The sequence below is a fragment of the Garra rufa genome, chromosome 3, assembly GCF_049309525.1.
Source record: "Garra rufa chromosome 3, GarRuf1.0, whole genome shotgun sequence".
Taxonomy (NCBI): domain Eukaryota; kingdom Metazoa; phylum Chordata; class Actinopteri; order Cypriniformes; family Cyprinidae; genus Garra; species Garra rufa.
The window spans coordinates 12516069-12528769 of record NC_133363.1 but is presented as its reverse complement, the minus strand read 5'-3'; the positions used below and the strand labels follow the sequence as shown (position 1 = coordinate 12528769).

At 32.9% G+C, this 12701-nt stretch overlaps 1 protein-coding gene across 1 annotated transcript; it reads left to right on the top strand.

Moving 5' to 3' along the window:
* The first annotated feature begins 2789 nt into the window (after nucleotides 1–2789).
* Nucleotides 2790–11848, top strand: nqo1 (NAD(P)H dehydrogenase, quinone 1). Its single transcript, XM_073836897.1, has 7 exons — nucleotides 2790–2916; nucleotides 5168–5311; nucleotides 6532–6699; nucleotides 6813–6943; nucleotides 7038–7151; nucleotides 7255–7356; nucleotides 11115–11848. The coding sequence occupies exons 2-7, from the start codon at nucleotides 5308–5310 to the stop codon at nucleotides 11415–11417; spliced, it is 822 nt and encodes a 273-aa protein (XP_073692998.1). The 5' UTR covers nucleotides 2790–2916; nucleotides 5168–5307; the 3' UTR covers nucleotides 11418–11848.
* Nucleotides 11849–12701: the final 853 nt, after the last annotated feature.

The following is a 12701-nucleotide window of genomic DNA, read 5'->3' as shown; positions in this document are numbered from 1 at the left end:
CACTGTAATGCTAACAGTATTGCAAGCTTTTTTCTGTGTAAACTGATAATATCTAATCACCTTACTGGCAAAACGGCCACTTAAAGAATAATAATAATAAAATAAATTAAAAAAGGATGTCTTGTTATATCTATAATCAATATTATTTTATATCTCTCTGTCTAAAACATAGGCTTTATTCAGTCCACATGCTTGTAGTGTTTTTTAAAACAGTCTCTTATGCCCATCAAGGCATTTATTTGATCAAAAATACAGAAAAAAACTGTAATATTATTTTATTTTTACTTTAAAATCCAATTTATTCCTGTGATGCAAAGCTAAGTTTTTTATCAGCCATTATTCTAGTCTTAAGTGTCACATGATCCTTCAGAAATAATTCTAATATGCTGATTTATTATTAGAATTATCTATATTGGCAACAGTTGTGCTGCCAAATATTTTTTAGACCTGTAATACTTTTTTCAGAGTTTTTTTTTTTTTGATGAATAAAAAGTTAAAAAGAACAGCATTTATTCAAAATATAAATCTTTTCAAAATAATATTCAAAATAAAAAGTCTTTGCTATCACTTTTTATCAATTTAACACATCCTTGCTGAATAAAAGTAATTTCTTTTTAAAAAATGAATAATAAAAATTTACTGACCCCAAACTTGTTACCACTTGTTACCCAAACTTGTCATAATTGATGATTGTTTTTGCCAAAAATCATTAGGTTATTAAGTAAAGATCAGGTTCCAAAAAGATATTTTGTAAATTTCCTACCGTAAATATCTATCAAAACTTAATTTTTGATTATACATTGCTAAGAACTTCATCAGATGTACATTTCAAACAATTTACACTTACGACTGGTTTTGTGGTCCAGGGTCACAAATGCTTCTTTCCCAAGAGGTGAAATGAAATCTCAATTATCACACTACCAGCAGCAAATGATTTTTGGGGGTGGCATCCAGGGCTGGTCAATCAAATGGGTGTCTGAACCAGGTTTTTGTGTTTTTGTTTACAAGTACAAGTACAAACAGAAACACAGCAATAATTAAACAAATTGAAACAACATAGGTTGAAATTAAAACTAAAAGGCATCACAAACATTACAAAAAAAAAAATAAATAAATAAATAAATAAATAAAAAATACACTACCGGTCAAAAGTTTGGGGTCAGTAAGAGTTGTAATGTTTTTAAAGAAAGTATCTTATGCTCATCAGTGCTGCATTTATTTAATCAAAAATATTGAAAAAAACTGTAATATTGCGAAATGTTATTACAATATAAAATAATGGATTCTATTGTAATATACTTTAAAATTTCATTTATTCCGGTGATGCAAAGCTGAATTTTCATCAGCCATTACTTCAGTCTTAAAGGAACACTCCACTTTTTTTGGAAATAGGCTCATTCTCCAACTCCCCCCGAGTTAATAAGTTGATTTTTACCGTTTTGAAATCCATTCAGGCGTTCTCCTGTTCTGGCGATATCACTTTTAGCATAGCTTAGCATAGATCATTGAATCCTATTAGACCAATAGCATCGCGTTCAAAAATGACCAACGAGTTTCCATATTTGTTGTATTTAAAACTTGACTCTTCTGTAGTTATATCGTGTACTAAGACCAGCGGAAATGCAAAACTGCGAGTTTCTAGGCTGATAAGATTAGGAACTACACTCCCATTCCGGCGTAATAGTCAAGGAAGTATGCTGCCGTAATATGGCCGAAGCAGGCGGAGTATTATCAGAAATGAGTTCCCAGCTAGTTTAGCATTTGCACATGTGCTGCGTGATATTACTGCTCCTGCTTCAGCCTTATTACGGCAGCAAACTTCCTTGACTATTACGCCGGAATGGGAGTGTAGTTCCTAATCTTATCAGCCTAGAAACTCGCAGCTTTGCATTTCCACTGGTCTTAGTACACAATATAACTACAGAATAGTCAAGTTTTAAATAGGAAAAATATCAAAACTCGTTGGTCATTTTTGAACGTGATGCTACTGGTCTAATAGGATTCAATGATCTATGCTAAGCTATGCTAAAAGTGATATCGCCAGAACAGGAGAACGGCTGAATGGATTTCAAAACGGTAAAAATCAACTTATAAACTTGGGGGGAGTTGGAGAATGAGCCTATTTCCAAAAAAGTGGAGTGTTCCTTTAAGTGTCACATGATCCTTCAGAAATCATTCTAATATACTGATTTATTATTAGAATTATCTATGATCTATATTGGATTACAAATTGCAACAGTTGCCCTGCAAAGTATTTATTTAGAAATTGTGATATATTTTTAGGATTCTTTGATTAATAAAAAGCTTAAAAGAACAGCATTTATTCAAAATATAAATATTTTCTAACAATGTAAGTATTTGCTATCACTTTTTTATCAATTTAACACACCCTTGGTGAATAAAAGTATTAATTTCTTTCAAAAAAAAAAAAAAAAAAAGAAAAGAAAGAAGAAGAGGAAGAAAAGTTTACTGACCCCAAACTTTTGACCAGTAGTGTAAATAAATTTGCAGAACTCTGTATAGTTAATACATTCTGTGTATTGTGTGTGCAACAGCAAAATTGTACAGCCTATTATAAACATGTCAACTGTGTAGTTTTGTTATTATTATTATTGAGATTAAGCATGTTCATGCTCTTTGTAGGTTTTATGACAGGATTACATTACATACAGGTTCAAGTTACATTTCTATTACATCCATACTGTAAAAAGGCCACCTCTGGGGTTTGCCGATGAACTTTATTCTTTATTTTAGCCTCCCCCCAGTATGACATCACAGGATCCGCGGTTAGACCAATCAGCATGGAGACCACCGGCAGCACGCGATCTGGCCTGCAGTTACAAATCTGGCAGCAGAGAGAAGAGCAAAACTTTACCGAGACAGCATCAATTTCGAGGTGTTTTGCATAAATGCAAAGTAAGTGGTAGATTATTGTTCTAGTCTAATATTTGCATGTATTGTTTGCTCATAACCTAGGCTACGCATGTTTGGAAAATGAGCATTAAATCGATATTTGTAAATTTCTGCTAGATTTAACCTATTTATATTAATGTTATTCTCTTAAAGTTATCGTTCACATGTCATTTTTATTGTTGGGTGTTTATGAAAGCTGTAACTTTATGGCTCTAGTAAACAACTTGGTTTGCGCATGCTCAGTCCAAATCAGATTTCATATAATTCCCAAATGTATTCTGTTTACAGATTGAATGCTTAGTTAATATGTAATTTGTAATGTATTGTTTTGTCTGCTTTAATAGAAAACGTACATGTCTGTATTCTAGCTACGGTTATAATGATAAATCATTTTTGCCAACAAACAGGTTATAGGCTACTCAGGATCCAATACCTTATTCTCACTGCAGAAATGCATTATTAATTTAATAATAATCATTTATTATATCTTGTTTTCGAGTAAATATTGTAACAGGTTATATTCAGAATCAATTATCTTCTTCACACTGCAGAAATGTTTTATCAATGTATTAACAATCATTACTTAGGCTATAGCCTATCTTGTTTTCGAGTAATATCGGAACAAGTGTAAGTCCACACAATACCAACGGCTAAATATCCCCACTACATACAGATAAAAGGGAAGACATATTAAGTATATTAGATTTTGCCTCTCAAAAACTCATTGACCTCAAACCACAGTGGCAAACTGGTGCAGCTTTGTCAAAGTATGACACCTAGTGCTTTTAAATAAAACAACGTTTAACCGTAAATGTAATAACAAAAATGTACAAAAAGTAAAAAATCTTATTAAAAATAAAATATTAAACAGCTTTTTTTCCTTTTGCTTTTTTGTCGTTTTGTTTGCCACTTCACATGTTATTCACCTTATTCTCTAAAATTGCTTTATTATCATGCACATTTTTTCTTCTCAAATAAATGTACCTTGTTTTAAAGATGTTTATATTTTACAGGAAAAACGAACATACTTGTATGTATTTTAAAACTTTTTCGCAGTGCTGTTAAAGCTCTTGCCTTTTCACCTGACCTCACCTACGTTGGGGTGTGTTTCATAAAAGATTGACTTTATTGTGCAGCTATGGAATTGACAGCCTGTGAGACAATTATTTTTTTTTTTTTTAAGTATTCTAGCAGGATCTAATTAAAAATGTGCATACAGGTAGCCAAAGAGACAGTCATGACAACAGAAATTTGCAGGCACCACGTGATCCTGCTCATGTGACACTTATTGTTCCCCTTTGTGGGACTGGGTTCAGTTGCATTTACACTTGAGGTTCAATTACAGTGTGACTGAGCCAATGTGGCACAAAAATACTACACCTTTGGCCACACCTCTGGCTGTCTAGCTTCTTTCTTGCTCTACTTGACAAACCAGTTTTGGTGTTTTTAGTGTTACATCTAATTTCTGTGTCTTATTTTTACTTTTTTTGCAGGAATATGCTACTAGATTTGACAGCTCCTAATAGAACATTCTTGCATTTGTTCGTGTAATAATCATCTGAAACTCATTATACATTTTGTTTGTGAAGTGCTAAAAATCACAAATTAAGCTATTATTAAAACAACATTTGTAAATGTAAAAAAGAGCATTAGGTAATAGGTGAACCAGGTTGTCTTTAATGACATTAGTTAGCATTCAAAAGCACATTAACAAAAGCTTTTAGTCATTGTATCATTTATGTTAGAATCATTTGCACATTTTGACAAGTGCATGATGATTATGAATTTAAATGACATTTTTTAAACATTAATAATTTGTGACCCATTTTATAATGTATGTTTATGAATTATTAATTAACATTTTAATCATTCTAAAACGTCTGTTAAAATCATTTGTAGATTTTTTTTCAAAAGTGCATAATCATATTGAAAATTTGATGACATTTGTAAGCATTTTAATTGACATGAAATAACAATCTGTTAATCATTAGTAAACATTAACAATCACATTAATTCACTTTTCTGTCTATTTGAACTAATGTTAATGATTTATTAATAAAAGTTATTATAAAGTGTTACCATAGTTCATTTAGCATATTATCTGCTAAGAGTCTTTAAAATTAGTGAATGTGCATGACACTGCTGCATTCCTTCAACTCATGCATGCAACTAGATTGTCACCAAGATGTCTATTTAGATGTTTTACACACCAGTATATCTAGAATGACCAATCAATCACCCCTCCCACTTACAGGTTACACAATAACAGAGACTGAAATCTAAGACACCATTCGCACGCAAGGCTTGGCTCAAGCTTATAAGAGCAGCTCGTTGTAAAGCCAAAGACATTTCTCCTCATCCTGGTGCAGAACTGGAGACTGTGGACAACTAAAAATGGGTGAGAAATTCATACTCTTATGTGTGTATTTTAATTTATTTCAGATTATTTAATTAGTTAGCCAGTTAGTGTTTTACTGTAAAGAATTGATTGAGGCATTTTGTGTCAACATTATACTGTACTTCTGAGTGAAAAAATCTGTCATTTAATCAACCAAACTTGGACAACTTTCTTCTGCAGTACACAAAATAAGACATTTTGAAGAATGTTGGTAAACAGTCAGTTTTGGTGACCATTGTCTCCATTTTTTTTGACCAGGCCAAAAAAAAAAAAAAAAAAACCCAAAGAAACAATTTTCAAAATATCTTCTTTTATGTTCCACAATACAAAGAAAGTCTTACAGGTTTGGAACGACATTAGAGTGAGAGAATTTTCAGCAGACAAAACTAGGTCAGTGTTCACCCTTTGACAAAAATTGCTTGTCTCAAGTAATAATGTCAACTACAAGGCCATTCCAAGTAATTGCGATAAAATAAAGCCAAGTCTTCAACTGCTACTTAATTGCGGAATTTTTTACATATTTTGGGTGTGTTTGGAATGAAATAGAAGTATACAGCTTATATGACCCTGGTGACCCTGCACCACAAAACCAGTCATAAGTAGCACAGGTATATTTGTAGCAATAGCCAACAATACATTGTATGTGTCAAAATTATCGATTGTTTTTTTATGCCAGAAATTTCCTACTGTAAATATATCAACATCATTTTTTGATTAGTAAAATGCATTGCTAAGAACTTTATTTGCACAACTTTAAAGGCGATTTTCTCAATATTTAGATTTTTTTGCACCCTCAGATTCTAGATTTTCAAATAGTTGTATCTTGGTTGTATCTCAACAAACCACACATCAATGCAAAGCTTTTTTATTCAGATTTCAACTTTTTTAAATATAAATCTCAATTTAAAAAAGCCCCTTATGACTGGTTTTGTGGTCCAGGGTCACATATATTGTGCACTAGAGTAATAATAATACTGTGTATAGTTAATGCTTTAAACAATGTGCTGTTGCAATCAAATTTTGGTCAATAAAGACCAGAAGTTGATGAGGGGAAGGGGAAATCCATTATAATTTTGTTAACAGCATAGAGCCTACATCTGTTATTGTTGGTACAGTTACAGGAAATGTACTGTATAAAGTGCCACAACCCATCTTGTAGATAAATTATTTCAAAAACCAATTAACTTTCTCTCTTTTCCTTTGTGTATTTATGTAAACAGCACAGAAGACAGCACTGATTATTTATGCCCACCAGAGTCCCGCTTCATTCAACGCTGCTGCACGGGATGTAGCGGTTCAGGCTCTGACAAAGCAAGGTTATAAAGTCCTTGTGTCGGATCTCTATGCTATGAAGTTTAAAGCCTCAGCTACAGCAGAGGATATTAAGGGTAGGAATTTGCTGAAAAAATCAATCCTTAAATCTCTTACAACTGCATTATACTGCATTTTTAATTTTGAAAAGTTGCAGGTAATGACCACTATTTTACTATGATTATTACAGGTGATCTGAAAAATCCTGAGCACTTTATATACAATGTTGAGATGATGGCTGCATGGCAAGATGGTCGATTAAGTGATGACGTTGCAGAAGAACAGCACAAGTTGGAGCAGGCAGAGCTGGTTATCTTTCAGGTAATAGTTTCCCAGTGGTGCCTAGTTACACATGTCAGAGTAATCATTTCAATTTAAGTTTGGAAAAATAATATGATTTGGATTACTTTTACAGTTCCCTCTCTACTGGTTTAGTATACCTGCCATCATGAAGGGCTGGATAGACAGAGTCTTAACTCAAGGATTTGCCTTCACCCTGCAGAAGATGTATGACAATGGCATTTTTAAGGTCTGAATCTGATTCCAAGAAAATATTCTTTTTTTTTTTCTTTTTTTTTTTTGTGGTTCTAATGATCAGATTTAATTAAATTCTCATCCACTATTCACACCAGAATAAGAAAGCAATGCTTTCATTCACCACTGGGGGAATCGAGTCCATGTATAAGCCTGATGGCGTCCACGGAGACGTCAATATTGCCCTCTGGCCTTTACAGGTGAGATAAAAATATTAAAAGGGATTTTTATCTTGATATTCTGAAGTGAGGAGTTCAGTGTACTAGTTTCAGAACTTTAAGATTCATCCTCAAACAGACTAGTTAAGCTGCAAGAACAGCTCTTTGTGCACTTAGATTATCTAGTACTTAAAGGTTGTATCAGCAATTTCTAGCCTAAAACATAAAGTGTCAATTTCAGCTGAGCTTTCTTCACGATCCGCTCGCTGCCTGCCCCATAAATTGTCTGTGAAAAAAACGCGTCTCTCTGGTCAGCCTAGGGTCCGAGACATGCCAAAAAAACAATCGGCGCTATCAACTATTGCACAGATAAACAAACTGTGTTCCAACCAATCAGCGTCAGGGGTTTGGTGTTGTGGACTTTCCTACTGGTGCAGGGATGTGAGGGAGGCGGAGCGAAAGTCCACAACACCAAACCCCTGACGCTGATTGGTTGGAACACTGTTTGTTTATCTGTGGAAAGGTTGGTAGTGCCGATTGTTTTTTTGGCATGTCTCGGACCCTAGGCTGACCAGAGAGACGCGTTTTTTTCACAGACAATTTATGGGGCAGGCAGTGAGCGGATCGTGATGAAAGGTCAGCTGAAATTGACACTTTATGTTTTAGGCTAGAAATCGCTGATACAACCTTTAAGGGATCAGAGTTGAATTCCATAATAATCCATATGGAATGTGGGTTGTCATATATTTAAGACTTTACTTTTGCCTTTGAATCAACATTGCATGCAAGTGTTGAAAATGATAAATTAGGAAAACAAATTGAAAACAGATATGGTACACAACTGCTTGTGTGGCATGTGTGTGACTGTCATTGGCTGTTGCTACATGACTTGGATGGTAAAGTGGACAGTGGGGGAGGGTCAACATGGGTGTTAAAAACACTTAAAAGGACACTGGTTCTTATTCACTAATAATTGCATGAATTATTCATATTTATAGGCACAGGAAAACGTCTCACAGAAAATGTCCACCTAATTCACAACATGTAGAAACGCACATGAAAAAATAAGGATTCTAAATGAGTCACCATGTGCCTAAGATTAGTCATTTGTATAAAACACACCCAGACTATCTCCACATAAAGACTTTCTACACAACCTTTTCATTAGCTTTTGTCACTCTCAGCAAAATGTGTAAAATGTAACATTTTAGTACAAAAGTTACTGAGTCAGGATTTTTGTGTGAAAATATAGTGTGCAGATTTTGAATAAAAAATTGTGTATATGCACGATTAGTGAATGAGACCCAGTGAGTGTGTTCCTCATAATTTCTGTAGACACAATTCTAGTGCTGTAATTTTCCTAGGCAGGAATTGAGATATAAACTCAGCACAAAGATCAGAATGGAAAGATACACTTCTTTCTTGCAGTTCTCAGTTTGCATCCCATAATTCTGAAGTTTCAATTTGATATTCTGACTCATTTTCTGTGAATACTGAGTTTACATTTATATTGCAATTCATTTTTTTTTCTGCCATGGAATAAAAAATAAAAAAGGTAATTGTGTTTTTTTCCCCTCAAAATTTTGACTTTTTGTCACAATTGCAAGTTTATATCTCACAATTCTGAGTTTATATCTCACAATTCTGCATTATATCTAGCAATTCTGGGTTTATGTCTCGTAATTTAGAAACAAGCAGCCAAAGATTGTTTTTAAAAATCTTTAATATGGGATAATTCACCCAAAAATGAACATTTTTTTTATTAATTACTCATCTTCACATAATTCCAAACCCATAAGACCTTTGTTCCTCTTCGGAACACAAATAAAGATATTTTTGATGAAATCTTAGAGCTTTTTTAACCCTGCCTAGACAGCGTCTGCGTGCAAACAGCGCAGCCCATTCGGGTTCTACATCAGAATGCTGCTCCAGCATCAGCAGCACCATTCTCGCAGCTTCATAAAATAAACCACTGATGTCACATAGACTATTTTAACAATTTCCTTACTATCATTCTGGGACTTGAACGTGGTAGTTTCAATGCTGTCTGTGCAGGGTCAGAAAGCTCTTGGATTCATAAAAAATATCTTAATTTGTTTTCCAAAGATGATAGCATTTTAACAGTATGAGCAGCACCGTAGCATGGATTGTGTGAATCAGTTACAATGGTTGCATCCCAAATAATGTGTCACTATACACTATGCACTTATAGACTATATACGTATGCACTATGTGTGTACTTAACTACATAGTGTATTAAATTGATAAGGTTACTTTGTCATTCATCATCTGGACTGATAGCCCATCCCCGTAAGCTCTGATTCCATAAAATGTCCAACATTCCGTACTTTGTCTCGGTTAATTAAGAGCATCATCCTGGTATTTAAAGTCCATTCAAATTTTCTGTGTAAACACACAACTCACATTATTTATACTACAAACTGGTATTAAAAAGTGCATAAGTACACACATTGGGACTTACCTAATGTACTTTACAAAAGAGGCAAACACACAGATCAAGTCAAAACTTTACATACACCTTGCAGAATCTGCTAAATGTTAATTTTTATTTTTTTTACCAAAATAAAAGGGATCGTACAAAATGCATGTTATTTTTTATTTACTAATGACCTGAATCAGATATTTCACATAAAAGATGTTTACATATAGTCCACAAGAAAAAACAATAGTTGGATTTATAAAAATGGCCCTGTTCAAAAGTTTACATACACTTGATTCGTAATATTGTGTTGTTACCTCAGTGATCCGCAGCTGTTTTTTTTTTTTTTATGTTTAGTGATAGTTGTTAATGTAAACAATTACAGTTAAACGTTGTTCTTTAAAAAAAACCTTCAGGTCTCATGAATTCTGTGGTTTTTTTAGCATTTTTGTGTCTTTATGACTGTATGATTTTGAGATCCATCTTTTCACAATGAGGACAACTGAGAGACTTATATGCAACCATTACAGAAGGTTCAAATGCTCAATAATACTCCAGAAGGAAAACACTTGGCATTAAGAGCCGGGGGTGAAAACTTTTGAACAGAATGAAGATGTGTACATTTTTGTTATTTTGCCTAAATATCATATTTTTATTTCATTTAGTACTGCCCTTCAAAAGCTACAGAAGATACTTACATGTATCCCAGAAGACAAAATAAGTTACATTTACCCAGATTTTCCAATTCAAAAAGTTTTCATTCCCCCCGACTCCAAATGCATTGTGTTTCCTTCTGAAGCATCAGTGAGCCTTTGAACCTTCTGTAATAGTTGCATATGAATCCCTCAGTTGTCCTCAGTGTTAAAAAATGGATCTCAAAATCATACAGTCATTGCTGGAAAAGGTTCAAATACACAAAAATGCTGAAAAACCAAAGAATTTGTGGGACCTGAAGGATTTTTCTGAAGAACAGTGGGCAGTTTAACTGTTCAGGACAAACAAGGGACTGATGAACAACTATCACTAAACAACAACAAAAAACAAAACAAAAACAGCTGTGGATCATTCAGTTAACAACACAGTATTGATAATCAAGTGTATGTGAACTTTTGAATGAATGGGGTAATTTTTATAAATTCAAATTGTGGAATATGTAAACATCTTTTATGTGAAATACCTTATTCAGGTCAGTACTAAATAAAAAATAACATGAATTTTGTATGATCAGATTCTTCAAGGCGTATGTAAACTTTTGCCCTCAATATGATATGACATCTTTGAGCAATCAAAATTTTAACTTAATAAAATTTTAACCAGTTGAAATGTAAATTACAAACAGATGTGTTTTTATCACATACAGAATGGAGTGCTGCGTTTCTGCGGGTTTCAGGTCCTCGCCCCCCAGATCTTCTGGTGTCCAGCACACTCGCCTCCAGAAGCGAGAAATGCCATGTTAGAGGGATGGCGGGAAAGGCTGAATCATATATTCACGGAAAAGTCTCTGTCATATGCTCCAACTGAATACTTTGACCTTACCTTTCAAGGAGGATTTTGTCTCCGGTCAGAAGTGAAAGAAAAGTATGCCTCCGAGTCCCATGGCATTACCACGGCACAACATTTAGGCAAACCGCTCCCTCCAGACAACCAGACCAAAGCTAAATAAAGCTAAAGGATCCAGACGCACAAGATAATCATTCAAGAAATTAATTGAAGAATTATTAGCTATTTTTAGATTAAAAGGTGCTTAAAATAAGATAAAATAAGATGTTATATTATCAGCATGTCATTTATGGCATATAACCAAGAATACCCAGCAGCAATAAACATGAAATGAATGTGACTACACTTAATAAATCTCATATTTTTACTAATATAGTGTAGTATATTTTCATGAGCAGCTATACTCATCTTGGTGTCTTATTGAAGTAACTTATCTAATATAGATTGTCTAATGATACTATTTTGTGGATGTTGTGTGTGCAAATCTCTCTCTCTCTTTTAATGAGTTCAACTCATAGCCTACTCATGTTCAAGGTGCATTTTCAGATTTCGAATACAATCAAAATACAAAAAAATAAATATATGACACTACTACTTTGTTTTGTATGTCTTCCCTTCTTTATCTCATTCTCAAAGCTTTTATTATATATAAACACTACCAGTGAAACATTTTTGGACAGTAAGATTTGTAATGTTTTTAAAGAAGACTATTCTGCTTTCCAAACCTGCATTTATTTGATACAAAGTACAGCATAAACAGTAAAATTTTTAAATATTATTTACTATTTAAAATAAAAATTTTTTATTTGAATATATTTTAAAATGTAATTTATTCCAGTGATTTCAAAACAAAATTTTTAGCATCATTACTTCAGTCACGTGATGCTTTAGAAATCATTCTAATATTCAGATTTTCTGCTCAAAACAAAACAAACGTTTATTATTATTATTATTATGTTGAAAACAGCTGAGTTGATTTTTGCTTTGATGAATAGAAAGTTCAGAAGATCAGCATTTTTCTGAAATATAAATCATTTGTAACATTATAAATGTCTTTACTTTTGATCAATTTAAAGCATCCTTCCTTAAAAAAGTATTTTTCTGTATGATTTCTTTCCCCCCCCAAAAAACAAAAAATTATACTGACTAAGCATTTGAATGGTATAGTGTATAATGTTACACAACATTTTTAATTCAGATAAATGCTCATCTTTAAATATTTCTATTCATCTAAGAATACTGACAAATATGTTTTAAATATTGATCATAATAATAATAATAATAATAATAATAATAATAAATGTTTCTTAAACAGTAAATCAGCATATTAAAATGATTTCTGAAGGATCATGTGACAAAAATTGGCTGAAAATTTAGCTTTGATCACAGGAATAAATTACATTTTAAAATATATTTAAATAGAAAACAGTTATACGTTTTTTTCTGT